At 58.6% G+C, this 25,418-nt stretch overlaps 1 protein-coding gene across 3 annotated transcripts; it reads left to right on the top strand.

Moving 5' to 3' along the window:
- The first annotated feature begins 656 nt into the window (after positions 1 to 656).
- On the top strand, positions 657 to 25,142 carry TNKS1BP1 (tankyrase 1 binding protein 1). Of its 3 annotated transcripts, none has more exons than XM_047878382.1 (12): positions 657 to 811; positions 3,814 to 3,922; positions 4,969 to 5,602; positions 7,010 to 7,079; positions 10,989 to 12,392; positions 14,357 to 16,440; positions 21,972 to 22,338; positions 22,597 to 22,747; positions 22,859 to 22,995; positions 23,743 to 23,900; positions 24,145 to 24,217; positions 24,688 to 25,142. In XM_047878382.1, the coding sequence occupies exons 2-11, from the start codon at positions 3,829 to 3,831 to the stop codon at positions 24,203 to 24,205; spliced, it is 5,160 nt and encodes a 1,719-aa protein (XP_047734338.1). In that variant the 5' UTR covers positions 657 to 811; positions 3,814 to 3,828; the 3' UTR covers positions 24,206 to 24,217; positions 24,688 to 25,142. The 3 variants fall into 3 exon arrangements, with proteins under 3 accessions (XP_047734338.1, XP_047734340.1, XP_047734339.1); XM_047878384.1 differs by lacking the exon at positions 657 to 811 and adding an exon at positions 901 to 923; XM_047878383.1 differs by lacking the exon at positions 657 to 811 and adding an exon at positions 3,343 to 3,488.
- The last annotated feature ends 276 nt before the right edge of the window (positions 25,143 to 25,418 follow it).

Raw genomic sequence — 25,418 nt, 5'->3', positions numbered from 1 at the left:
AGAGTGGTGCGTGCGTGCGTGCGTGCGTGTGTGTGTGTGTGTGTGTGTGTGTGTGTTGAGGGGGGTGTGGGTAGGGGTGCAGGAAAGCTGTGCAGTATGTGTGAAGCTTTTGTTCTTATGGGAGGCAAGGGGTATACCAGATTTTGAGGTCGAGAGGAACTTCCTTCCATCCGCGAAGGGGGCAAATCAGAAGATAAACGAGGACCCGCTAGGAAAATAGAGCTTGCAGTCGTCCTCACCGCGGCTCTACCTCCGAACTGATACACGTGGAGCGGCCACGTTGGTACGTTCTCAGGTGTTTGCCACAGGAAGCCTCTCCAGTCCGCCAACGGTTCCCTTCTGTCTCGCCGTGACTCTATGGTGCTGCAATCAGTGCCGGCTGCCGGGCCCCAGTGGTTGGTCCCCCAGGCAGCCTCTCTAGGCAGCCGTCTCGGTTGCATTTTGCCTGAGTGTTCCTAGCAGCCTAGTTGCGTCAGTTTCTCCGGGGTCTGAGCCTGGGGCAGGCCCCTTATTTGCAAGACTCATAAATAATTGGGTACCGGGGCTGCGCCTATTTGCATACGGCCCGGTGCTTACGGCCCGGTGCTTTCTGCCCCGGCTTCCCACTCCCGGTTTCCACCGGCTCATGGATATTCATGAGGCGCTCTGGGGGCGTGGGCCTGGGCGGAGCTAGGGGCGGGGCCCCGCCGGGGCTCGCTCTGGCTTGGTCCCGCGGTGACGGCGGCAGCGGCGGCGGCGGCGGCAGCGGTGGCGGGGACTGGCGTCGGGGCGCCGAGCCCGAGCCGAGCGGAGCCGGATCCCGGGGGAGCGCGTGAGTGCGCGGGGGCGGGCAGGAGGGCGAAGGAGGGGGCGGGGTCCGGGATAGGGGCGGGGGAGAGGCATGGAAGGAGTGGGCGCTTTCCTGCCGGGACCTCGGGTTTGAGGTAAAGCGGGGGGGTCATCAGGAAAGTTTGCAGGGGCCGGGGGTGCAGGGGAAGCGGGGGTCGCTGGGGAGCTGGCGCGTGTGCGCAGGGGCGGAGGGTGCACGGTCTGGAGCTCGTGCTGCCCGAGCTAGAAGAAAGGGGGGAGGGGGCGAGGGCTTGAGGCGGGGCCGGGGGCGGGCGGAGCTGCTGGAGGGACCCCCGCCTCTCCCTCCCCGGGCCTGTGCTCGCCCCCTCTCCCGGCTCCCTCGGCACGCCCCCAGCCACCCCATTCCGCCCCCACCCGGTCCGCGTCCCCAGTCCCTCGTCTGTTCGCCGGCTGCTTCATATCCAGCGCACAGGTCCTCCGCTTCTGCCGCCGCCCCCTCCTCCTCCTCCTCCTCCTCCTCCTCCTCCTCCTCCTCCCGCTTCTCCTCCTCTTCGGCTGCCGGCGTCCCCTCTGTGTCCAGAGCTCCCCACTGGGCCCCTCCAGACGGCCCCTCGCCCCGGGCTGTTCCGTCTTCTCGTTGGTCCTCCCTCCTCCAGCAGTTTACATGCTGTCCCTGTCGACCTCTCTGTCCCGGATCCGGCCGGAGATCCCAGGGTCTTTAGAGGCGACCCCGCTTGCGCCGATGGCTGTCTGGGCCCTTGTCATCCGGCTGGAGCTGCCCAGCCTCTCTCTCTAGCCCCTCTGGCGGCCTTTGCTCCCGGGGGTCAGCTAGTCTCCCCTGACTGCTGGGGGCGGGAGTGCTCAGTGCCGCTGTGATTCTTCAGCTTTTGGCTATGGCCTTGGTCACCTGGGTTTCCTGGCCGGGGCCTCTGAGCTTCTCTGGCCCTCGCATTTGGGGAAGCCGAGGGCCCCACTTCATTGCTGCAGCCCCTCATACTGTAGAGGTGCCCATCAGGGCCCCAGGTAAAAAGGTTTTACATTTCTTGGTCAGTTTGCCCCTATTTCTAACCACCCACACCATGTCCCTTGTAATAGTGTTCAAGGACAAGGAAACAATCTTGTGTTTTTTTAATTTTTTTCCCTTGCCGTGTGCCCCTCCCCCATGCACATTGGGACTGGCTCTGCTCGGTTCTCATCCACCCCTGGTGTGCAACCCTCCCTTGTAGTTGGCTGACCAAGGATGGACGGTACTGGGTTTCTCTCTACGCTCTTCGTGTTCTCTCCTGTCTTAGAAACAAGCGGGGGCAGGGTCACATGTGAGGGGTGGGTGAATTGTGCAAAGGCTGGGCCACAGAGGTCCCTTCTTGGCATCTGGCACTGCCTTCCCAGGCCAGCTGGAGTGGGTGCTGAGGAAGGCAGTGCCCCTTGCAGGTGGGAGAGTGTTGGGTGGTCCTCAGGGCTGTGTGCATACCAGGTGATAGGAAACCTCTTCCTTCCTTTGGAATGAGACAGACAGGGGGCTCTGGAGCCCGGTGGTGGTGGCGGTGGGTTCTTGTGGGTGGGATGGTGCTCCAGGAGTCAGAATGGGAACTGAGGAGGTAGTGGAGTGTCTGAGGAGCAGGTGACCAGACTGGGGCCCTTGGGAGTGAAAGAATGGTCTGGAATGCTGGCAGCTTGTGGCCTGGGGAAAGGAGGAGGTACTTACCAAGGATCTTCCCTCCTTGGTGATACCCAATGGAATCATGCTAATAGTGGCCGACCTTTATTGGATACCTTTTCCGGGTTAGGCATTGTGCTAAGTTTGCATGTATCTTCTCACCTGGGCCTCCCACCTGTCTCGTTAACTCCTGTTTTTACAGAGGGAAACAGGCTTAGAGAAGTAAGCAGTGTGCCCCAGGTCACACAGCTGGAGAGTGGTAGACCCACCCAGCGTCTGAATCCTGGTATATCAGACCCCAAGCTCCTGCTACCGGCTTAGAGGAAGGGCATCATTTGGTCCCTGCCATAGGGCTGTGTCTCTTGGTTTAAAAATTCTTCTTCTGTCCCCCTTAATACCCCTCAGGCCAACCCTGGGCTGGTGAGTGATGCCCAATATTCCCTTTTCATCTGCCTTGGTTATCCTGCCCTGACTGCCCAGAGGGGAACCCCAGGGAGTTTCTCCCCCAAGCCACCCCACCCCCCGGATGTTCTCAAGTCCTGTCCCATTCTCCCAGCCCAGGCCTGGGCCGGCTCCTCCTTCCTCTTGGCGAGGCTCTGGAAATCCAGTGGGAGGCCATTGCTATGGCAACAGGACTAGGCCCTGGCTTTACCTCATCAAATTCCAAGCTGAAGCCAAAGCGATTGAGAAATTAAAGAAAAAAAAAATGTATTCCAGATGTTTACTTTTTATTCCTTATTTTTCCGTGTTTGGATGAGACAGCTCCGAGGCAGGCGGGCGGGCGTGGGGCAGGGATGTGGAAGGAGGAGGGGAAAGAGGGGGGAGAGGGAACCACTCCCAGCTGCAGGAGGGGGGGGGGCAGGGTGAGCGGGAAGGGGGGAGGCAGGCGGTGGGGCGGAGCCCCAGGTTGGGGAGGAGCGGGTTTTTCCCGTCTCCCATGAGGTGATTCACGGAGAGACCTCAGACTTCGCGGCCCTCTTCCTCCGGCCCTGAGTGGATACCTCAGGCAGGGCTGCCGGACCCAAGGGGTGCCTTGGCAACGGTAAGTGGGGTGTCTTGGAGAGCTTGCCAGAGGGAGCAGTGGGCGGGTCCCTGAAGCTCCAGGACTCCGGGGTTAGGAGACCGGAGTTGAGAGAGCCGTCTGGGACGAGTGGAGGATACGGCTGCCTGGGGCCTCCCTTGACCTCCCCCAGCCCCCTCTGAAGTTCCCGCTTCCGGTCCCACACTCTGCCCCTGCTGGAAGGACGCTTCCCTCAGCCAAGCCTGCTGCCAGCTCGCAGCCCCTGTGCCTTCTCAGTCTCTTGCTCTCATTTCCTGGGTCTCCGGCCACCCCGCTCACACCCCTCGGCTCCCCAATTCTCACGCAGGTTCTGCCGCATGTGATGAAAGTGTCGGCTCTCCGGGAAGGCGCAGCCATGGCTTCCCCACCGCCCCGGGAAATGCAGGAGGAGCCGGTGTCTGCTGGCTCAGAGCCAGGTACCCATGGGTGCTGGGCGGAGCAGGGTGGCCCGGAGGAGGGTGGGGGCGCAGCAGCGGAACCCCTGCTCTGCCTTGGAGGGGGCGGGGGAGCGAGAGTGGGAGGCACACTGAGGCTACGTAGGATGAGTTTGCGAGGTCGTTCGCTCCCGTTGAGCCCTTTCAGACCAGGTTTGAGAACCTAGGTCCCCAGCAGATGAGAGCAGACTGCCCTTCGAGGTGTGGTGCAGATTAAACCATGTGTTCTGCAGGGGAGGAAACTGAGGCCTAGAGGAGAAATGGTGTGCACCTAGGGGGGTTTGAACCCAGACCTCCTGGCTCTGTGTCTAGACTCCTTTCTTGGGCTGGGTCCAATGAGTGGGTGATACAGGATTCTATTAGCAGGGCCATGGCCATGAGTAATTCCAAGTCTTTTATTTGGCAGTGGAATGCCTTATGTAGAAGGTAGGTTTCTGGTCTTGTTTTTTTCCTGTAGCAGGTTTACTTCTGTTTGGCTTAGGTCAATAGTAAGTTTCATTCCTGATCACACACCGGATGACAGTGGGAAGGTGGCCTGGGCGTGTACTCTGGGAGGGGGGTGGAGTAGGGAGCCAGAGTGGAGAAGCTGAGCTAGGTTTACTATGGGTGGTGGAGCAGTACAGTGTCATGTAAGAGGAAGGGACAGGACTGGGGACATGGTGGCCTGACTGCTTGATGTGGGCAGGCAGGCATCCATTTATTGGCTCTTTTGTTCATTCATTAGTGTGTTCGTTTGATAAGAACATTTGCTAGGGTGCAAAGGGGGCTATAAGGAGAAATTACATGCCAGCTGGGCCCTTAAGTAGCTTTAGCTTGTAAGGGAGATTGAGTAATGTTTTTGAAATTTGGAGATGGGAGAAGATGCTTCTGAGATGTGTATGGATGATCAAGGAAGGCTTCATGGAAGAGGTGACATTTGCCCTGTACCTAGAAGGATGTGAACTTTCCGAGTTTGTACAGGGTGGGAGATGAAGTTCTGCTTCCTGGATCTTCTGACAGACCCCCAACCAATCCTTTCCTTTCGGTAGGTGACCCTCGGGCCAAACCCCCCGTCAAGCCTAAACCTCGGGCCCTGCCTGCCAAACCAGCCCTGCCTGCCAAGCCCAGCCTGCTGGTGCCTGTTGGGCCTCGGCCCCCCCGGGGCCCCCTGGCTGAGCTGCCTTCTGCCCGGAAGATGAACATGCTCGCAGGACCCCAGCCCTATGGTGGCAGCAAGCGTCCCCTTCCCTTTGCACCAAGGCCTACGCCTGAGACGTCTACTGGAGGAGAAGCCACTCGAGAGACTGGGAAAGAGGAGGCCGGGAAAGAAGAGATGCCACCTTTGACACCCCCAGCTCGATGTGCTGCCCCAGGAGGCGTGCGGAAGGCCCCTGCCCCCTTCCGTCCGGCCTCAGAGCGCTTTGCAGCCACCACAGTGGAAGAGATCCTGGCCAAGATGGAGCAGCCTCGGAAGGAGGTCCCTGCCAGCCCTGATCGCCTCTGGGGCTCCCGCCTCACCTTTAACCATGATGGCAGCTCAAGATATGGCCCCCGGACGTATGGTGTGGCCACCGGTCCCAGGGATGAGGACAGCGGGACCCTCTCCAGGGGATGCTCCCAGGAGGTGCCAGCAAAGTCTCCCAGCGAGTGCCAGGAAGAGCAGAGCAAGACCCCTGAGGAGAGGTGAGCGGAGGGAGGCATCCTGGAGGACAAGGGGGTGGCTTTATCTGGGACTGTGACCTTCACGGTTAGGTTAGTTTGGGGTCAGTGTGCTATGAGTACAGGCGGACCCTGGTCTAAGTCACAAAACACTCCCCTGGTAGATGGTGTCAGTGCTGCTGTGTTCTTTTACAGAGCTGATGTATGTTAACGGTGGAATTCAAATGTACTGTATGGAAGTTTATTTTTAGTTCTTTTTATCCGGAGAGTTGAGTTTGCCTCATGTGATTGACCGCCATGCTATTTGATGGAGAGAATATTAGACCTGTTTTAGAGATGCAGAAACTGAGGTTCTAAACGACTTCCCGTGGTTCCTCAGCAAATAAGGGACAGAGCTAGGATTTGAATTCAGGTCTGTTTGATTCCAAAGCTTGTTCTCTTTAGTGCTAGCTCCTACTGAGGTTGGGACAGCGTGCAGGTGCTGGTGTGTGTTGCGGGGGGAGGGGGGGGGAGGGGGGGCGGCGAGGATAGGATCAGCAGGGTGCAGTCTGCCCACAAGGAGGAGTCTGATAGAACAGCTATGACACGAGCACACCTCGATGCCAGGCCGGCCAGCATCCGTGCACAGAGGTCACGGCCAGGTTGGAGACTGTGGGACATGCTACAGTTGTCTGGGGTTGGTGCCAGTGTAAAGGAGGGCTGGCCAGGAGGTGCCCCTGGGAGTGGTGGGCACAGGCTCCCCTCCCCTTCCTACTGCTGTGAAGGGCAGGGCTCCTGTGGTCTGGGCTGAGTCCCAAGCTGAAGGCCCTGCCCTACCCTGCCCCCCAGCCTGGCCCCATTCTCACCTGAACTTGCCTGGAGGGCAGGGGCCCTAGTTCATCCTTCTTCGTCCCAGGCGTCCAGGAGGTCACACGCTGCCCAGGCCTGTCTGCTCTCAGACTTCCTCCCCTTCCTTGCTCTAAGCAGAACTCAAGAGGAGCAACTTCAACTTTGGAAAATCACTCTTCCCCCTCTTCCTCCCCCTGCAATCCTTCAAGAAGTATTGGCAGGGCAGCCGGGACCAGCTGCACTCTTCCTGGCTGGAGGAGAACGTTAACCCCTTATGGGCTAGGGGAAGGAGGAGTTAGCTTTTTGGGAACCACTGAGGGGCCTGGGCATGCAGGGTGCTTCTCCTAGAGGAGTGGGTGGGGGGGCATTTAACCCTTGATGTGCAGGTAGGGAATGGGCACTGTCTCCCGGGGCACTTTCTCTCTGGAAACGACACTGTTTCTCTGTCCTCAGTGATTCCAGGTGGGGCTCAGTAGTAGGTGCCTGGGGGGTTTGACTTTGGGGGCTATTGAAGTCACTTCGGCAGACTCTCCATCCAGTCTCCCTCTGGTCATCAGTGGCAGACTGCTCTATTCTCTGCCTCCATTTCTTGTTCCCTCACAGGAATGCCCCTTTGGACCTGGCCTTCAACGGGGACCTGGCTCAGCCAGCCAGCTTGGACCCACCTGCCGATGTGAGTTAGCCTCCTGTTATGAATCAGAATCGTAGTATTTTAGAGCTGGAGGGGTCATCTCTGAGATCATTTGTGTGACCTCCTTGTGGTGTAGATGGGGAAACTGAGGCCTGTGGAGGAGGTGGCTTGCCCCACCCAGGTCTGGCCCCAAGACTCTGATTTCTTGACTCCCAGGCCACTGTTTTCAGTCCTCGAGGTGGTTAAGTGTGGTTCAAGCTGTGAAACTACTTGTTACAAGCAGTAATTATAATATTTATAACAACCAGCCCTGATCAGGTATCTGCAGCGTGTTGGGCACGTCCCAGGAACGGTGACTAACTTAGTCCTTATGAGAACTCTGGCTGCTGGGCCCTCCTGGTCCCGTGTGAGGTGTGAGGACGCCACGGCTCACCCAGGTTTGGCACCCAGGGGCTGACGCAGGATCTGAAGTGCCTGATTCCAGTGTTCTCCCTGGTTGGGCTGTCTTCTCGGGGTTCAGATGAGGACAGTGGGACCCTCTCTAGGGGATGGTCCCAGGAGGGGCCAGCAATGTCTCCCAACGAGTGCCAGGAAGAGTAGAGCAAGACCTCTGAGGAGAGGTGAGTGGCTGGAGGCAGCCTGGAGGACAAGGGGGCAGAAGCAAGTGTTCCCTATTTCTTCCCCACTGCTCCCCACAGCGTGCTCAGAGGATGGTCAGCCTGCTGTCCCAAGTAACTGAAACCCCTTCTAGCTCATAGAGCCCTTCTGGCCAAGGGCTGTCCTGTCTCCCCATCGATGGAGACCCGACCACATTCCCTTGTCCATCCGACAGATACTCACTGAGCACTTACCGTGAGTCGAGTGCCGGGGACACAGCAGAGAACAAAGCGCACCACCTCCTGCTCCCAGGGAGCTCACCCAGTGCAGGGAGGCAGACACAAGCACAGGCATCCCTTGAGCCCGCAGACTGCAGTGTGTCACAAGTGCGGGAGTCCCGTCGAGGCAGGGAGCTCTGGGCCCAAGGCAATGAGAGAGGCCTTGCTGTGAAGGTGAGGGAGTGAGCTGCATGGGCATTTGGGGAACAGCGTTTTGGGCAGAAAGAACTAAGTACAGGAGACTTAGTACCTTCCTGGCAAGGAAGCCAGGATGCCTGGATTGCAGTGAGAGAGGAGGAGTTGCCTGCCAGCGAGGTCTGACAGCTGGTGGGTCGGGTGCTGGGTTGGATGGTGTGGAGCCTCACAGGCCACTGGAAACACTTGGCCTTGAGTGAGGGGAAGAAGCCACTGAGGGGTTTGCAGGAGACCAGCGACCTGGTGTTGGCCTGGTCGTGAAGCGTCATCTTGGTTGCAAGGAGCCAAGAGCGGCGGCGGGGACCAGTGGGGGCATAAGCCTGGTGGCTGGACCCTGGAGGTCAACTCTGGATAGGGTTTAAAGGTGAGGCGGGCAGGGTTTGCAGGTGGCTTGATAGGAGAGCGAGCCAGTGCAGAGTCACAGATGACGGCAGGGCCTTTGGCCTGTGCAGTGGAAGGGTGGCAAGGTTACCATTCATTCAGGTGGGCACCTGGAAGGGTGAAGCAGGATCGGGGGGATATGAGGAGTTTGTTTCTAGATTTGCTGAGTTTGAGATGCCTCTTCAATACCCCAGTGGAAATATTGAGGGGGCAGCTGGACAGTTGTCAGCATACAACGTGGCAGTTAAGACGGGCAGGTCACCAGGGGGGTTAAGGTCACCAGAGGAGCTGGGGAGGCACAGGAGGGCAGGGGGCTCAGGCCCCATGTGTAGCAGGGGAGACCAGAAGGAGATTGGGGAGGTTGGGGTGCTAGAGGCCACACAGAGCTAGCAGCCACCTTTGGGGCTTGAGGAGGGCATGACCCCCCATCAGATGCTGCTGCCGGGTCAAGGCAGGTGAGCCCTGGAAATGGGATTCAGCTACAGGGAGGTCATTGGTGACCTTGATGGTAGCATTAGCTGGCCAGGTGAAGGGAGAAGCCTGTCTGGAGGGGGTTCAGGAGAGAACGAGACAAGAGGAACTCCATGGATAGAGAGTGAATGTAGGCAACGCATTCAAGAAACCTGGTGGTAAGCTTTAGAGAGAGGTGAGGTCAAGAGTGGTTTTTTTTTTTTTTTAAGACAGAAGACATAAGAGCAGTTTGTGTGCTGGTGGAAATGAGCCAGTAGAGAAGGAAAAATCAATGATGCAGGGGAGAGAGAGAGAGCTCTGAGCCAGGACCGCTCACAAGCATAGGAGGGGAGCATGGTGCTTGGGCTCACACGCAGGCAGTAGGGTGTGAGGGCTAGTGGCTGATGGGGGTGGCAGGTGATGTTGGGGTTTGAGAACACCAGACGCAGAAGCATCTCCTGGGAATGTGGGCATGTGAGGGGAAGTGTTAGGGAACGGCCGGGGGCTCGGGGCCCGTTTGAGGTCCTGGAGGTTTGAGAGCTGATCAGGCGGTAGGGAGATCGGGCATCTGGCTTGTTTCCTGTCCTGCAGCCACGTCCAGCCCCAGGTACAGCTGCGGGGAGGTGGAGAGCTGGGTGGAAACGTTGCACGGAGGTTGGTGGGGGGAATTGTGGAAAGAAGTGACTTAAACACCACTGAGAAGTGAGGGCAGGAGGGGAACAGGGACCATGAGAAGGAGGAGGGTTAGTAGGCTGTGCTTCCTGGCAGAGGCGTTTGAAGGATCAGCGAGGTGGAAAGAGGTAGTGGGACCCATAGGAGGTGGGAGTGGGGAGCGGACACTTGGAGTGGAGATTATAGAGGGGCTGCAGTTACCAGTGAGGACAAGGAGTAGAGTATGACCTGGGAGAGGTGGCTCACAAAGTGACCATGCAAGAAGGGGTCAAGGAACGGAGAACCAGGATGCTGGAGGGCTCTGTAGGGGCTCAGACAGGAGGGGTGGTGGGTGGTGTAGTTTAGGGCATGCGGTTGAACACTGGAGTTGTATGGAGAGGAGGGAGGATGGGGGCAAAGGAAAGGGACTTGAGAAGCAAGTGGGACCTTCTCTCTCCCAGACCCAGTGGGCGATGATGCGGGAGAAACCGCCCCGTTGGAGGGGGTGGCAGGGGAAGCGTGACCCCTGGGGAGCAAGGCTTCCTTCAGTGTCTGGGGACAGGCCAAGGGTTGCAGTGGAATGCCAGGATGCCAGGCGCTCTGCCCCTTCCTCCTCTCCCAGACCCCTATCCCATAGTGTCTATTTTTTCCGTAAGTCCTATCCTGAGAGGCCCTGTGCACAGATCTTATTTAATCCTCACCTAACTTTGAGATGGATGTTGTTGCCGTTAGCCCCAGTGTACAGATGGGAAAGCGGAGGCTCAGAGATACCATCTCACCACCATATGGGAGGGCATACGGCTCATAGGAGACAGTGCCGATGACTCCAAGCCATGTGCTTTCATGTCCCTTGGTGCCTTTTGCCTGGATCCCGAGGCAGGACCTGCCTGCTTCCTTGGGTAGCGCTGGGATGTGTGGATACACAGAACGGGGTGGGGAGCGCCACAGCGCCCCCTGTGGCTGCTCCTGTGGGTGGTCTGGCTCCACCCTGGGCTTACAGACCTGTTCCGAGGCAACACCCCCCCTGCCCAGATGGCAGATTCCCCATTTTCCTTCTCTGTTTGTCAAGCCGGGGTTCTTAACCGATGCACCACAGATTCTTACATCCTTAGGTGAGCTCTGGGAGTTGGCGGGGGGAGGGAAGATCTGAACCACTGGAGATGCTGTGAGTGAGGCTGTGTGCATTTTCTGGGGAGAGGGCTTGGGGGGTGGGGTGTGCAGACCCTAAGAAGCATAAGATGCCCCAAAATAATTCTCAGGGCTTCCCTTAGCTGCCCTGAGAGGCCACCTTCTGAATTCCTGTTTCTTCCTCTGGTCTGTGGAGTTGAGAGTGTGAGGAAGCAGCTGACCTGGGGTCTCTGTGGGAGGGGAGTAATGGCTTTTGACCTTTCTCTTGCAGGTCTCCAAGCCCTGGGGCCCCTCGAGTCCAGGCTCCGCCTCAGAGAATGGAGGCTCCGCCAGCCCAAGCCTCCCCACTGAAGTCTCAGGCCTAGCCCCAGAGTCTCCCCGACTTCACTCACCTGCTGAGGGGTCTCCCAGACATCACTCACTTGATGAGAGCTCTCCCCACCACTCTCAGCTTCCAGAAGCCCAGAGTCCTGAAGTTTCTGGGCCCTCTCCCTGCCCCCCTGTGACCCCAGCAGCCCCAACTGTAGCCCTTCCCAATGAGGGTCAGAGCTCCGACTGCGCCCTGAGCTTAGGGCTCCCTGCTGAGGAAGCCCCAGAGGCCCCTGCAGCTGGCAGCCCGGCCCTTGAGAAGGTCTCAGGGCACCACAGCCTGGGGCAGCCCCCAGCTATCTCTGCCCAGCCCCTGACTGAGGGGGGTGAGTTGCCGGATCTTCCTCGGACGTTTCCATCTGGGGATGTGGCAGCCAAGGGTGACATAGATCTCCGTCCCATCAGCCTGGCTCAGCGCCGATTTTCTGAGGGTGTGCTCCAGCCGCCTGGCCAAGACCAGGAGAAGCTGGGGGGCTCGCTGGCTGCCCTGCCCCAAACCCAGGGGAGCCAGTCTGCCTTGGATCGTCCCTTTGGGAGTGGGACAGAGTCCAACTGGAGCTTGTCACAGTCCTTTGAATGGACCTTCCCCACTCGGCCTTCAGGTCTTGGGGTGTGGCGGCTAGACTCCCCACCTCCCTCCCCCATCACCGAAGCCACCGAGGCCGCCGAGGCTGCTGAGGCTGGTGACTGGACTGCATCCAGCAGAGAGAAAGGAGTGTCCCAGCAGGGGCGAGAGACCCAGTCAGCTCCAGAGGGGCCAGGAATTCCTGGTTCCTGGGTGCAGGTGGATGATCCAGGCATCTCCCCAGCCCAGAAGGGTGATGGCGAGAGTCAACCTCAGTCCCCAGTTGTTCCTCTCAAGCCCTTACCAACACCAGGGGACCCACCTGGAGTGGCCTTGCTGCAGGCAGAGGAGAGATATGAGGAGCGGGAGCCCGTGGCTGGACAGGAGTCCCTGCTCCCTCTGGCCACCAGGGAGGCTGCTCTGCCCATCCTGGAGCCGGTCCTGGGGCAGCAGCAGCCAGCACCCCCCGACCAGCCCTGCGTCCTCTTTGCTGGCACCCCTGACCCCCAGCAGGCGTTGCCTGCTGAGGAGGAGGCCATGACCTTGGCCCAGGCTGAGGCCACCCAACCCAGGACAGAAACTCAAGATCCCTGTAATGCGTCCCCCGAGCCTACAGGCCCTGAAAGCAGCTCCCGCTGGCTGGATGACCTCCTGGCCTCGCCACCACCTAGTGCCGGCAGTGCAAGGCGGGGAGCCGGGTCTGAGCTGAAGGACACGCAGGCCCCAAGTGCCTGCTCCGAGGTGAGGACAGGGCCGCAGGGAGGGTGGGGGCCTCAGGGGATGGAAGCCAGGGCTTCGGTGTCCAGAGCCCAGGATGCCGCCGTGAGCAAGGCACCTGTGGATGTGCTCCTCATGGCTGGACGGTCTGGCAGCGCTGACAGAGCAGAGGGTATGGGATTGATGCTTCAGCTTTAGAGTGAGTTCGTATCCAAGTCGCGCTTCTGCCGCTGAGTCGTCTTGCTAACCCTAACCTCTAAGCTGCAGAAACCTTTCACCATAAGAACATTTGCCTCTTAGGGTGGTACCGTAGGGAATATGAAGTGTGCTGAGCGCAGTGCTTGACATATACTGAGCGTTCAAAGTGCCTCCTTACAAACAGTATTGAGGAAGGCAACGCAGTGCAGCTGTTTAGAGCTTGGGCTCCGGAACCAGACTGCCTGTGTTCTCTGCGGTTGGCCTAGATGTGACCTTGAACAAGTTACTTTCCTGTGCCTTGGATTCTGCCTCTGTAAAATGGGGGTAAAAATGATGAACTCTCCCTCACGGTGTGATGGCAAAGATTAAATAAGTTGTAATACCTGTAAAGTACTAAGAATAGCACCTGGCTCATCAAGAGTGTTTACTGAGTGTTGGCTTTATGACCGTTGTTACCCTTGAGCTCGAGACTTGCCTTGCAGATAGGAAGCTCGGGGCCCAGAGAGGGCAGAGCCTTGTGCAGGGTTGCCCAGCAAGTTGGTGGCTGGGCCTTGATCAGAGCGCCAGCTCCCTGGCCAGTGCCCTTTCTCCTACCGGGCTGCCTCTGAATTTAAGGGCTGGGGTCCAGGTGGCTTTTGAAACGTAGTTTTCGAGGCCAGCCTGGGCTGGTAGGGGTGGGGCTAGAAGGAAGGAGGAGCCAGGAGGCCTCTGGGGGCAGGGGGTGGAGGGGTAGAGAAGGAGGAGCAGGAAGGAGTTAAGACTGGGCTGGCTCCTGGTAGGTGTGTCTGTCCAGCGTTGGGTGACTCAACTGGCTTCTGGGCGGGGCTGCCAGAGCTGCAGCTGCCGTGGAGGGAGCCGGGCCAGGGCAAGCGGGAGCCAGAGTCGTTGGACAGGTCCAGGCGAGGGGAGCGGCCCAGTCCCGTCCCTGCACTCGGCTCAGCCGCACCCAGCAGCCCGGGGCGGGCTGGGGGCAGGGGCCATGGCCCGGCTCGGGGACCAGGAGCCCAGCGTGTCTGTCTTGGAGAGGCTTTTAGCCAACGCGGCGCTGCGGGACGAGGCGGGCCGGCTCCGCAGCCCTGAGCCCAGGGCTGACCCGCCTGAAGGAGTGAGTCAGGGAGTATGGGTTTGGGGGGGGTGGTGGTGCAGGGGGCCATGGGCCGGCTTTTTCCTCCTGTGGCAGCTCCTGTCCCTCCTGTCTCCTCCAGGGACAAGGCGAGGGCTGTGAGGTCTTCCTGGGAGGAGCCAGGCAGAAGGGCGCTTTCCTTAGGGAAGAAGGGCCTGGGAACTTACAGGGGCGAGTAGGGGCAGGGTCAGACTCTCCACCTGGAAAGCAGGTTGTGGAGGGGCTTTGAGTCTTGACCACCCCTCATGGAAACGTCACTCCTTCCACACCCCTGTGAAGACCACTCTGCTGGCAGCCTTTCTCTTGGCGCTTGGCCAAGTGTTACCCAAGGGCCTGTAAACATGACCATGGGATCATTGATTGAGTGTCCATATTGAGTGCCCCTTGCATGCCAGCCACTGTGCTGAGATTTGGCTTAAAATGATCTTGCTTAATTCTCCCAAACCACCCCAGGCAGTAGGAATTCTTCCCATTTAAGGTGAGGACCCTGGAGCCCAGAGTAGTTAAGTGATTCGGTCAAGGTCACACAGCTGGGTTCTAGACCCAGGGTTTCTCTTGCTAACGAGGGGCTCTCTGGACTAGGTAATGCTGATTCTCATTCTGGACTCCCACCCTGATTGACTCTAAGCATTGTTTCTTTGTGTCTCTCTCTTTTTCTGATTCCTAGGGACTCCTTGGCTGGGCCCAGAAAGATCTGCAGAGTGAATTTGGAATTACAGCAGACCCCTCTCCCAGCAGTTTTAGTCCTTCCCGCTGGTCTCAAGACACTTCTCAGGACTATGGCCTTGGTGGTGCAAGCCCTAGAGGGGACGCAGGCCTTGGAGAGGGGGACTGGACCAGCAAGCGTGGGCAAGGAGCTGGGGAAGCGAGTTCCAGGGATTGGGCCAGCAGGTGTGGCATCGGCCAGGAGGAGATCGAGGCTTCCAGCCAGGATGGGAGTGGAGTGTCTGCCCCAGGGGGGCCCGGGGCCCAGGACTGGGTGATTGGAAAGCCACCCCAGCTTGGCACTCAGCAGAGCCAGGAGGCAGATGTTCAGGACTGGGAGTTCAGGAAGAGGGATTCCCAGGGCACCTACTCCAGCCGGGATGCAGAACTCCAAGACCAGGAATTTGGGAAGAGAGATTCGCTGGGTACTTACTGCAGTCGGGATGTAAGCCTTCAAGACTGGGAATTTGGGAAGAGAGATTCACTGGGTGCTTATGCCAGCCGGGATATAGACGAGCAGAACCAGAAATTGGGGAAGAAGGACCACCTGGCAGATGGGCAGGACGAGGAGTTTGGGAAGAGAGATTCTGCAGAGCAGCCAGATCAGGATTTCGGGAAGAGCGCCTGGATGAGGGACTATAGTGGCCGTGGCAGCTCTACAGCCCCTGGCCCCCAGGACAGAGGCTTCGGAATGAGAGCCCTGAGCGCTGGCTTCAGCCCTGAGGAAGCCCAACAGCAGGATGAGGAGTTTGAAAAGAAGGTTCCGAGTGGCAGAGACGGCCCGGGCCAGACCAGCAGGGATGCAAGCCCGCCCGAAGAGAGAGAATCAGGGGGCCTGTTCAGCCCCGGCACCCCTCAGTCCCAGGACGGGCCACTGGGACAGAGAGACCAGGGCAGCTGGCACGGTGGCGGGGCTGGCCAGGATGCTGGAGGGCTGCAGGGGGCGCAGCAGGCAGGGGGCCAGAGCCCGAGCGATGCTGGCCGGAATGACAGGGAGGTGGGCCTGCGAGGCTGGGCGGGCGACTTCAGCCTTGGTGTCGTACCCCAGCCGGAGGCTACCTTCAGCCCGGGGCAGCGAGACTGGCGAGGCGACTTCTGCGTGGAGGCTGCCGAGAGGGGCCATCAGTTTGGCATCATCGGTGACGATCGGGCGGGAGGTGTTGGCCTGAGCCCTTCTGGCCAGATGGCAGGTGGCCCCTTTGTGCCTCCAGAGAAGACCCCGACCGGGCCTGTGGACTGGACCGACCAGCTGGGCCTCAGGAACTTGGAGGTGTCCAGCTGTGTGGTTTCCGGGGGCTCAAGTGAGGCCAGGGAGGAAGTCGTGGGACACATGGGCTGGTCAGATGAGCTGGGCCTGAGAGACGTGGACCTGGCCAGCCGTTTGGAGGCTGGGGGATCCGAGGAGCCCAGGGGCATTGGGGTCGGGGAGAAGGACTGGACCTCCGATGTCAGCCTGAGGAGCAGGGATCTGGCTGGTGTCGGGGATGTAGGGGGCCCCAGCCAGGCCAGAGAGAGTGGTGTGGGGCAGACCGACTGGTCAGGTGTGGAGGCCGGAGAGTTCCTTAAATCCAGGGAGCGTGGGGTGGGACAGGCAGACTGGACCCCTGACCTTGGGCTGAGGAGCATGGCCCCGGGGGCAGGCTGCAGCCCCAGAGAGCTTGGGGCGGGCCAGGTAGACTGGGGCAGCAGTCTGGGCCTGAAGAATTTGGAGGTGCCATGTGACCTAGAGTCTGGAGGTTCTCGGGACTCACGGGGGTGCGGAGTGGGCCGGATGGACTGGACCCAGGACTTGGGACTCCGGAACGCAGAGCTCTCGGGGGCCCCAAGTGAAGCCAGGGAGCACGGGGTAGGAGAAGTCAGCCAGTGCCTAGAGCTGGGGCTGAGGGACAATGGTGTCTCGTCCCCGGGCCTGGAGGCCCGAGAGCTGGGACCTGGCGGGACCAGTGGGCCAGAGACCCAGGGTGAAGACCACTCCCCCCTTTCCCTGGAGAGCTGCCCTGAAGAACCCGGGATGGAGATGGGAGAAACCCCTGGCTTTGGAACCAGGTAAGGGAGCCCCATCCCTGTGTGGGAGGGAAGGTGCAGCCGCTGTATGAAACCCTGCAAGTGTTTTTGAGGAGGGAAGAAACCGCTTTCCCCTGAGGACATTTAGGGTTTGGAAAATGGAGATGGTTTGGACTGTGAAGTTTTAAATTTTTTAAGAATTGAAATGTGACACACCTACAGGTGAGTTCTCTCTCTCTCTCTCTCTCTCTCTCTTTCTCTCTTTTTTTTTTTTTTTTTTTTGATGATGATTGTGATGTCTGAGGTGGTGTTCATTTGCTGCCCATGCTTTAGGCTTCCTCGGTGCTTCGTATCGCGACTATCCTGGAAGACAGGGGGTGTGTCTTATCTTCTGGTGCCCAGGTTGTGCACAGCACCTATTCCCCAGGCCTCTTGGCCCAAAGCCGTGGGTTTTCCCAGGCCGGGGGATATGGATGCTTTCATGGGTGTCAGAAGGAGGATTCTGCGTGTCCCCGTGGCCCGGGCCACTGCAGGGCAGGACTGGAGTGCACAGTGGCACTTGTTTCTTGCAGAGATTAGAGGCATCTTGCCTGCCCTGTCTTAAGGCCCAGAAGAGCAGACAATTTAAGAACCTGAAGGTCATAGGGACCTGGCTCCTGACCCCATGATCTTGGCCTCCATGCATGGAGTTCCTGAAAGGGAGCTTTCCAGAGGAACAGACTGGTAGTTGTTGACCAGCCAGATGCAGTCTGTCTCAGGGATTTTTACGTTCTGAAACCAGTGGAGGTGATTTCACCCCTAGAAAGGGTACTAAAAAGCCATCGCGTCTATTTCCTTAACATTTCTGTTTATTGAGATTTGGTTTTATTCTCTTGACTGAGTAGAAAGTTCTACATTTCGGAAGAAGCCGAATCTTCTCACTGGGCAGTCGGGTGGGGGCTGTGTTGTAAGTGGAAGGGGCTGATGGTAGTGGAGGGGACAGGGAAGGGTCCAGAGGGAATCATGGGGTGTGGACAGGTTTAGAGAGGCATTGCGGCTAAGGAGAGAGAGAGAGAGAAAGGTGGGCAGAGCATGGGTTGGTGATGAAGGCTGCAGGAAGGGGTAGGTGCACAGGGTGGGGAGTGTGGAGGCCCCTGGGATCCAGGATGAGTTCCTGGATGTCTCTGAGCCTGGCTTTCGAAGGTTAGCTTCGGGAAACCTTACCATTTCTACGCCCTGTGGTTGTTCCTGGTTTCTTTTCCCGAGACTCCACTCTACAGGGCTTAATGTCAACTGCACATCTTACCTCGTTGACCTTCACAGCTGCCCTAAGACGGGGAAAGGGATTTTTATCATCTCCAACTGGGTGTGACTTGCTTACGGCCGCACAGCAGGGCTTCCTTCTGATTTGCACATTGTAAATGCTGTCAGGTGTGGTTATGTTCAAGACTCTCAGATTACCAAGGAGCAGGACCCACAGCCCTCCACCTTTCCCCTCCGGTTGGGTGGCTGTTGAGAAGGGGAAAGCGGGAATATCTGGGTTGGGGAAGAGGAAGGTAGGAGCCGAAGAGGAAGGGAGTCCTTAACACTCAGGTAGCCTAGCCTCTATCACACCTTTAAGACGCTCTGGTTTTCTGTCTGTGTTGCACGTTTGGGGAATGCTGTGCACTCTGTGGCCATGTCGGCGACCTCGAGTGTTTGTGTATGGGCACGTGGTAGCACATGAAAACACAGCCACAAGGAAACCTGTTCGCCTTTCTCTAGTGCAAGGTTTCCCAAGCTTATTTGACTAATATCCAAAGAACTTGTGTTCCGGGCATCTGACTTAGGGAAATTCTCCACCCTGGAAAATTGCTCTTGGAAGGCAATTTTGGAGGTTCCCCTGGGAAGTCCTTGAGGACAGTTCCGAGTAGTCTGGGTTTGGCACCATGTGCCAGGCTTGGGTACTGATTGTGCCACCGCTTCTGTGACCTTGGACGCGTTCCTTCTCTTCCTCAGGACCTCCCATTTCTTGTCTGTATGTTGGGAGTACTTTTCTCTGCAGACTCTCAGGGTTAAGAGTTGAAGACACATGTAAAGTGATAGAAACCTGCCTGACATGTGGGTGAACACTGAAAAAAAAAATGCTTGCTACTTGTAATTGTATCTGATGTGCAAATTTGGATTGTAAATTTGAGCTGTCCATAAAGTGAGGCCCTTGGGGACATTTTTGTCATGGTCTCTGTGCGGGGAAAAGGTATCCCTGATGGCAGGTGGTCCTGTCCAGCACAGCTGTGACAAGACCAGCATGGGGGTGAGAGGTCATGGGGAGCTCCCAGGCCTCTCCTCTGTGTGTAGGGCCACCGTTTCCTGGTGGGAGTGGCTCTCTTAGGTCCCCCAAGAGCTCATGCACTGTCCTCTCTTCTCTGTGGCCTCCTGGTCATCTGCTCTCCCTCCCTGGGTCCCCAAGTGGTACAGAGACCTCTTTGTCATTTTGGGGTCTTCATAGAATCTGAGATGATCCTGAGAGATCATTGAGGCCAGCCCCCTCATTTCATGGGTGGGGAAACTGAGGCCCAGGGAGGCAGCATGACACGTACAAGGTTCACATCTGGTGATTATGGCCCCCTTGTATTCCCTCGGGCCCCAGCCTTGTCGTCCTCTCTGGGCACTCTTCCTGTCTCTCGCGGGTCCAAGCCAGCTGCTGCCCATTTAGACACATCATTCTAGCTCCAGGCTTAAGCCTCCCTCATTTTGGGCCTTAGAGCCTTGAATACTGGGAAGCTGATTTTTTTTTAAATTTTTATTTATTTTTATTATTTTTAAAATAAATTTCCTAATGTTTTATTTATTTTTGAGAGAGAGACAGAGCAAGAGGGGGAGGGACAGAGAGAGAGAGGGAGACACAGAATCCAAAATGGGCTCTAGGCTCTGAGCTGTCAGCACAGAGCCTGATGTGGGGCTGGAACCTGTGAACCAAGAGATCATGACCTGAGCCGAAGTCAGAGACTTAACTGACCTCGCTCCCCACGCGCTCCCTGGGAAGCTGATTTTGTGCACATCTACCACATGCCATCCCCTGGGTTTGCACCTGGAGCAGCAGTCAGGAGACCCTAAGTCCAGATGGGGTGAGGGTTATAGATGGTGCAAAATGAGATAAGTCCTCAGGCCAGGAGCCTGTGTTGGGAAGGATGATTATCGTAAAAATTCGTCAAAATTGAGCACACATTTCCAACATACTGCCTGCAGACCCAGTGAAGTATAGCTACGTTTTTTTTTTTAAGTTTATTTATTTTGAGAGGTGGGGGGTGGGAGTGGGGTGGAAAGAGAGTAGGAGCAGGGGAGGGGCAGAGGGAGAGGGAGAGAGAGAATCCCAAGCAGGCTCTGTGCTATCAGGGCAGAGCCCTACTCAGGGCTTGAATTCGCGAACTGAGAGATCACGACTTGAGCCAGGATCGAGAGTCGGATGCTTAGTGAACTGAGCCCCCCCCCCCCCCAGGTGTCCCTGTGTAGCTACTTTTAATCTCCCCATTTTCCAGATGAAGACGCCAAGGCTCAGAGTGGACAGGTAACTGCGGGCGTAGTGGGGGATGAGCCCGGATCTGTGCCAGTATAAGCGCTCAGCACAGGCTCCTGACCGTTCTCTCCTGATTCCCTGCCAGGAAGGAGCTGAGGTTATAGGTGTTCCGGGTTCTCAGAGGCAGGAAAGCTTCTCCTGAGATGGGGGTTTACACAGGGATGAGGCATACCACATTCCCCAGTGCTCTTCCCACCCTCCCCTCCTCGTGGCCACCCCCAGGACCCACTGAGCTCATCCCCTGCCCTCTGCTCACGGGACTTAGTGCCAGATCTTGCTCTGGATGTGGATCTTTCCATCCACCCATCCGCTCTTTCACATCCCCTTCACTCAGGGCCTGTCCTCAGCCTTGTCTCGGCCTCACCCCAGGGAGAGGCTCTGGGCAGGGCCTCCTCAGGCTGGGTGGGGTGCCGCCGCTGCCCCCTCCCTTCCAGCCTCCCTGATTCGGAGCTGCAGGGTGAGCTGGCTTTGGCCCCCGTCCAGGGCTGCTCCGTTCTGCCACCACCCCCACCTCCTCCCTCCTGCCCAGACCGCTTTAATTTCCATCTGTCAGCAGCTTGTGGAAAGACAGACTGACACACGTTCTCTCTCCTGCCCTCCCCTCTTCCGGCTCGCTTCTGACTCACCTGCCCCACTCCCCTCCCCTTGGGGAACTCTCCGAGGCCTGGCTTCCAGGCACTGCCCTTGCCAGCCTTTCCCACGCCCGCCCCCCGCCCTGTGTGTGTGTGTGTGTGTGTGTGTGTGTGTGTGTGTATGTTGGGGTGTGGCTTGGCTGTGCTTATGGGGGCTGGGCCCTAGATGTACCTTGAGGGAGGGGCGTTGTGTGCGTGGGGTGTGTCCATATTTTAGGGGGTGCGGGTGGCCCACACACCAGCTCCTCGAGTTGGTGAGCGTGTGTGATGTGCCCGCGTGTTGGTGCTGCTGTGTTTTGAAGGAGCGGCAGGTGGAAGATGCACAGGCCGAGTTGAGAGGCAAGGTGGCCCAGCCTCTTCATCAGTGGGCAAACATCTGCCTTGTCCTGCTCCTCCTGGCCAGGCCCGGGCCCACGAGGGGCCCTTCTTGTCCTCTAGTTGGTCACAGACCTGGTGGGAGCTTGGGGGGCTCACAGGGCTGAGGAAAGGTAGAGGCGCGGGGGAGGGGAGTGAGCCAGCTTCAGAAGAGGAACTGCAGGGAGACCGAGTGGAGAGGCAGTGGGGGAGCTCTCCGGGCAGAGGAACGGCTTGTCCACGCACACACACAGCGGTCCAGGAAGGCCCGGCGTGTTCTGGGAGTCCCTGGCTGTTCCTTGAGACTGGAGCACAGGAAGGGAGGAAGTGGGGGCTGAGGGCTGAAGATGTTGCACAGCCAGACCAGCCAGTGCCTGGCTCATCCCAGGGAGAGTTGGCTGTCCAGGCATGCGCCCCCAGGAGGGGCACGTTGACAGCATGAACAGTAGCTGCGGCAGCAGTAACGACGGCTGGCTTTGTTTGATGGGTGCACGCTGGGTGCCAGGTGCTGCACTTTGTGCTGTGGTTCCCATTTCACGCCCCAGCGACTACAGAGGTAGAGAACCCTGAGACTTTTGTGGGTGGAGGGACTCATCTGAAGCCTCAGTGGGGCACCTGGGTGGCTCATTCGGGCTTTGGCTTGTGAACTTCGGCTTGTGTTCCTGGGTTCGGGCCCCGCGTCGGGCTCTGTGCTGACGGCTCAGAGCCTGGAGCCTGCTTCGGATCCTGTGTCTTCCCTCTCTCTCTGCCCCTCCCCTGCACATGCTCTGATTCTTTCCGACTCTCAAAAAATAAAATGGTGAAAAGAAAGAAAGAAAGCCTTAGTAAGTGGCAGACCCGGGATTTCAACCTGCCAGGCTGCCCAGCTTGTCCCCTCTGTGCTGTGCTGTACAAGGCTCTGACCGTGTCCTTCTGGGAGGAGGCTGGGAAAGCGTGGAAAAGAGGGAGAAAAAGAGGTGCGGGTAGGGGGCACAGATACTGTGAAGTGAGCTTTGGGGGAGAGAGTTGTGACCTCATGGGTGACCTTGTCCTCTGGTCTGTCTCCTTTGCAGTCCTGGCAGGTGCCCGGCCCGCTCCCCACCCTCTGGCTCCCAGGGCCTGCTGGAGGGGATGCTGACTGCCAGCAGCTCCAGGGCGGCAGCCCGTAGGGAGTCGGCAGCCTCGGGCCCCAGGGGCCTGTTGGAGGAGGAAGGAGCCACAGCAGGTGCTGACCAAGGGGAGCCCCTGGAGCCTGGTGGGGACCCTCTGCCCTCCTGGAGGCCGCAGCCTGATGGTGAAGCCAGCCAGACAGAAGAGGTGGACGGCACCTGGAGCCCTTCAGGGCTCGGGCAGGGCGAGCAGGGCCCGACGCGGCCCCCTCGGCGGCCCCCCCCAGGCCCTCCTCCCCGTTCTCCCAGTCAGGACTTCTCCTTCATTGAGGTCAGTGTAGGCTGAGCCCAGGGCAGTGGTTGGGCTGTTGGGGGGCAGGTGGGTGATGCAGCCGGAGCCTCGTCCCTGGAGCCTGAGCCGTGCAGAGCCCTGAGCGCTGTCAGCCTGGGAGGCAGGAAGGGGGCAGCAGGTGAATCAAGTGAACAGGGGCTCTAGGCTGCTGGGGGGGAGCAGCTCATAGGCAGCTGTTGCTGAGGTGTCTTGGGGATGGGACAGCGGTGCCAGTGGTGTTGCCCTTGTCCCGAGCAGGACACCGAGGTCCTGGACAGCGCCATGTACCGGAGCCGTGCCAACCTGGGGCGCAAGCGTGGGCACCGGGCCCCGGCCATCCGGCCTGGGGGCACCCTGGGCCTGTCAGAGGCGGCAGACTCGGAGGCACGCCTGTTCCAGGACTCCACGGGTAGGTCCCTGTCTTGTTTCCTGATGCCCGTGTCGCCGTCCGGGAGCCGTGCGAGGGAGGGGTGTTGTGGGCTTAATGTCTGTGCTGAGTCCCCCCTCTGGGCCCTCGCAGAGCCACGAGCTTCTCGGGTGCCGTCTTCAGATGAGGAGGTGGCAGAGGAGCCACAGAACCGCCGGACACGGATGTCCTTGGGCACCAAGGGGCTGAAAGTCAACCTCTTTCCTGGCCTGAGTCCGTCAGCCCTGAAGGTACCATCTGATCATTCAGCTGGCACGTCCAGCCAGCTAGCCACCTTGCGTCCAGCCTGTCTTCTGTCCGTCCGTTCATCCGTCCGTCCATCCCTCCCCTGGCCCCTTCTTCCCGTTCCTCCTGCCATCCTGCTCTCCCTGCTGGCCCCTGTGCTGCGGGCTGAGTGTGGTGGAAGGAAGCACAGGGCATTCGTGTTCCAGAACTTCCCTGGGTGTGGGAGACACAAGCCTTGGCCCTGATTAGCTCTGGTGAAGGGAGAGGGAGAGGGAGACGTGTGACTGGGGAGGCACAGATAAGGGGCTGGCCTGTTCAGAGACAGAGGAGTTACTTCCTGCGGCCACACTGTGTGGGACGAGAGGGTATGTTGGGGAAGGCCTCACATAAGTATTTGAGCTTTGAGGCATGTATAGGAGCTGGTTGTGGAGGGTGGGGTGATGGGGAGGTGTTCTAGGCAGAGGGAACAGAATGTGCAAAGGCACAGGGGTGAGAAGTCACCACTGGCTTTGTCCAGCCCGGTGAGTCTGAATCGAGTGTAGCAGTATCTTCTCGAGGACCTACTCGGCGCAAGGCACGGCTCCCTTCTTGGAAACTTGTCTTTAAACGATTTCCCATCGATCTGGGTGAAAGCACTGCAGAGGGGTCTGTGGCCGTTTCTGGGGACTGCGTCCGCTTGGGAGCAGGCCTTGTCCTCCGTGAATCCCCCTGCTTGTTCCTCTGATGTCTCTGCATTCGGGCTCATCTCATAGGCCAAGCTACGCCCCCGGAACCGCTCAGCTGAAGAGGGGGAGCCTGCGGAGAGCAAGCCGAGCCAGAAGGAGTCCGCAGTACAGCGATCCAAGTCCTGCAAGGTCCCAGGGCTGGGGAAGCCCCTTGCGTTACCTCCCAAGCCAGAGAAATCCTCAGGGTAGGTGACCTCGACTGGCCTCACTGGGTTGGCTTGAAAAGGGAAACCCCGCTTTTTGGAAGAGGAAAGCTGAGGTTCTAGAAGGGGTCGATAAGCCCTAAATTCACTGTTAAGTTGGCACGAGAGTTCCGGTTCCTCGGTGAGGCCTCAGCCCGCCTCTTCCGGAGGATTGCTCTCCCTACCATTCCTCCCTCTGCTCACCTTTCCTGAGGTTTGCCTGTGACCTTTGCCCTGTACCGTCTAGGTCCGAAGGATCATCGCCCAACTGGTTACAAGCCCTGAAGCTGAAGAAGAAGAAGGTCTGAGAAGTCCTCGAGGTGAGGGCGGGTTCCTAGGCTTGGGGCCTGTCTGGGACCTGGGGGTGAGTAGGGCTTGCCCTGGATGGCTCAGGAGGCCCTGTACCTTGTTGTAGGGCTTTCTCTGTGAGGCTGGCAGCAGGCAGCCGGAGCCAAGCTCCAGGACCTGGTGGGCCTCTTGGCTTCCCCTAGATCCTGGCCTGGGAGGGACTGGGAGGAGGGCGCCCATCCTACCTTCCTCCCTGGGCCCAAGGACAGTCTTTCCTCCTCCCAGCGGCTGGCCCGAGTGGGGTCAGCCAGCCCTTCTGGTCTGGGACTCCTGGGGGCACTCACCAGGCTCAAAGTCCCCAGCTGGGACCCTCCTCACAACTGGGCCTATTGGCTGGGAGAGCCAGGATGGATGCGGGGAGAGGAAGCCAAGGCTGAAGAGGCCCCTCTGCCCGCCACTTGTGTCCCTCCCGCTCTGATCTCTCCCCCCTCCCCCTTTGCAGGTCCTTCCCATCTGGCAGTCTCAGGCAGTGCCCATTCCTGTGGGGTCCCCTGCGAGGAGATGACTGGAGCCCCACCGTGCCCCAGGCTGCAGCCTCTGTCCCCCTCCACCTCTGAGGAGCGTCTGGGGAGGCACATTTATGCACTTTGTATCCCCTTCCTGACACCACCACCCCCCCCTCCCCAACTGACCAGATTCAGGCATTAGTGGTTGAAGGTTTTGGTCCCCCCTTCCCGCCTTGCTCTCTTCACACCTCCCTCTCTGCTTCCTCCTCCAGCCTCCCTTGGGTTTTCTTTTGATACCAATTTATAGCATTTTTTATAAAAGCCTTTGATTTTTGTAATGGGCGGAGCCCTGCCCCAGCCCCACCCCAGGTCTCCCTCCGTCCTGCCAGGTGCCCCACAGAGACCAATAACATTTTGCCACTTGAAACAATAAAGTTTTTTGGGAATTGGTGCTGCCCAGGTTGTGGTGTGTGGTTATGGTGCCCTGTCCCCCATCCAAGGCCATAGTTGGGAAGTTCTGGTCCCGGCCCTGTACCAGGAGCTCACCATGATACTGGTGCTTGCTTCCCTTGGCTCGTAGGCTCAGTGTCCCTGAGGAGGGCGGGTTGCTTTCAAGTAGGCTGACTGCTGATTCAGGCAACCCCCAAATCTCAGTAACTCAACCGTCAAAGGGTTCTTTTCCATTCATGGCACAGTCTGGGGTGGGCTGGTGGTCGGGGGGGCCACC

This window comes from Prionailurus viverrinus, chromosome D1, assembly GCF_022837055.1.
Source record: "Prionailurus viverrinus isolate Anna chromosome D1, UM_Priviv_1.0, whole genome shotgun sequence".
NCBI classification, from domain to species: Eukaryota; Metazoa; Chordata; class Mammalia; order Carnivora; family Felidae; genus Prionailurus; species Prionailurus viverrinus.
This window is presented reverse-complemented; position numbering and strand designations above follow the sequence as displayed.

Bases quoted from the DNA above. Each gene is read 5' to 3' on its own strand.
- TNKS1BP1 (XM_047878382.1), top strand. From the start codon at position 3,829: ATGAAAGTGTCGGCTCTCCGGGAAGGCGCAGCCATGGCTTCCCCACCG. The intron at 3,923-4,968 runs GTACCCATGGGT...TCCTTTCGGTAG, and splicing joins GTCTGCTGGCTCAGAGCCAG to GTGACCCTCGGGCCAAACCC. The intron at 16,441-21,971 runs GTAAGGGAGCCC...TCTCCTTTGCAG, and splicing joins ACCCCTGGCTTTGGAACCAG to TCCTGGCAGGTGCCCGGCCC.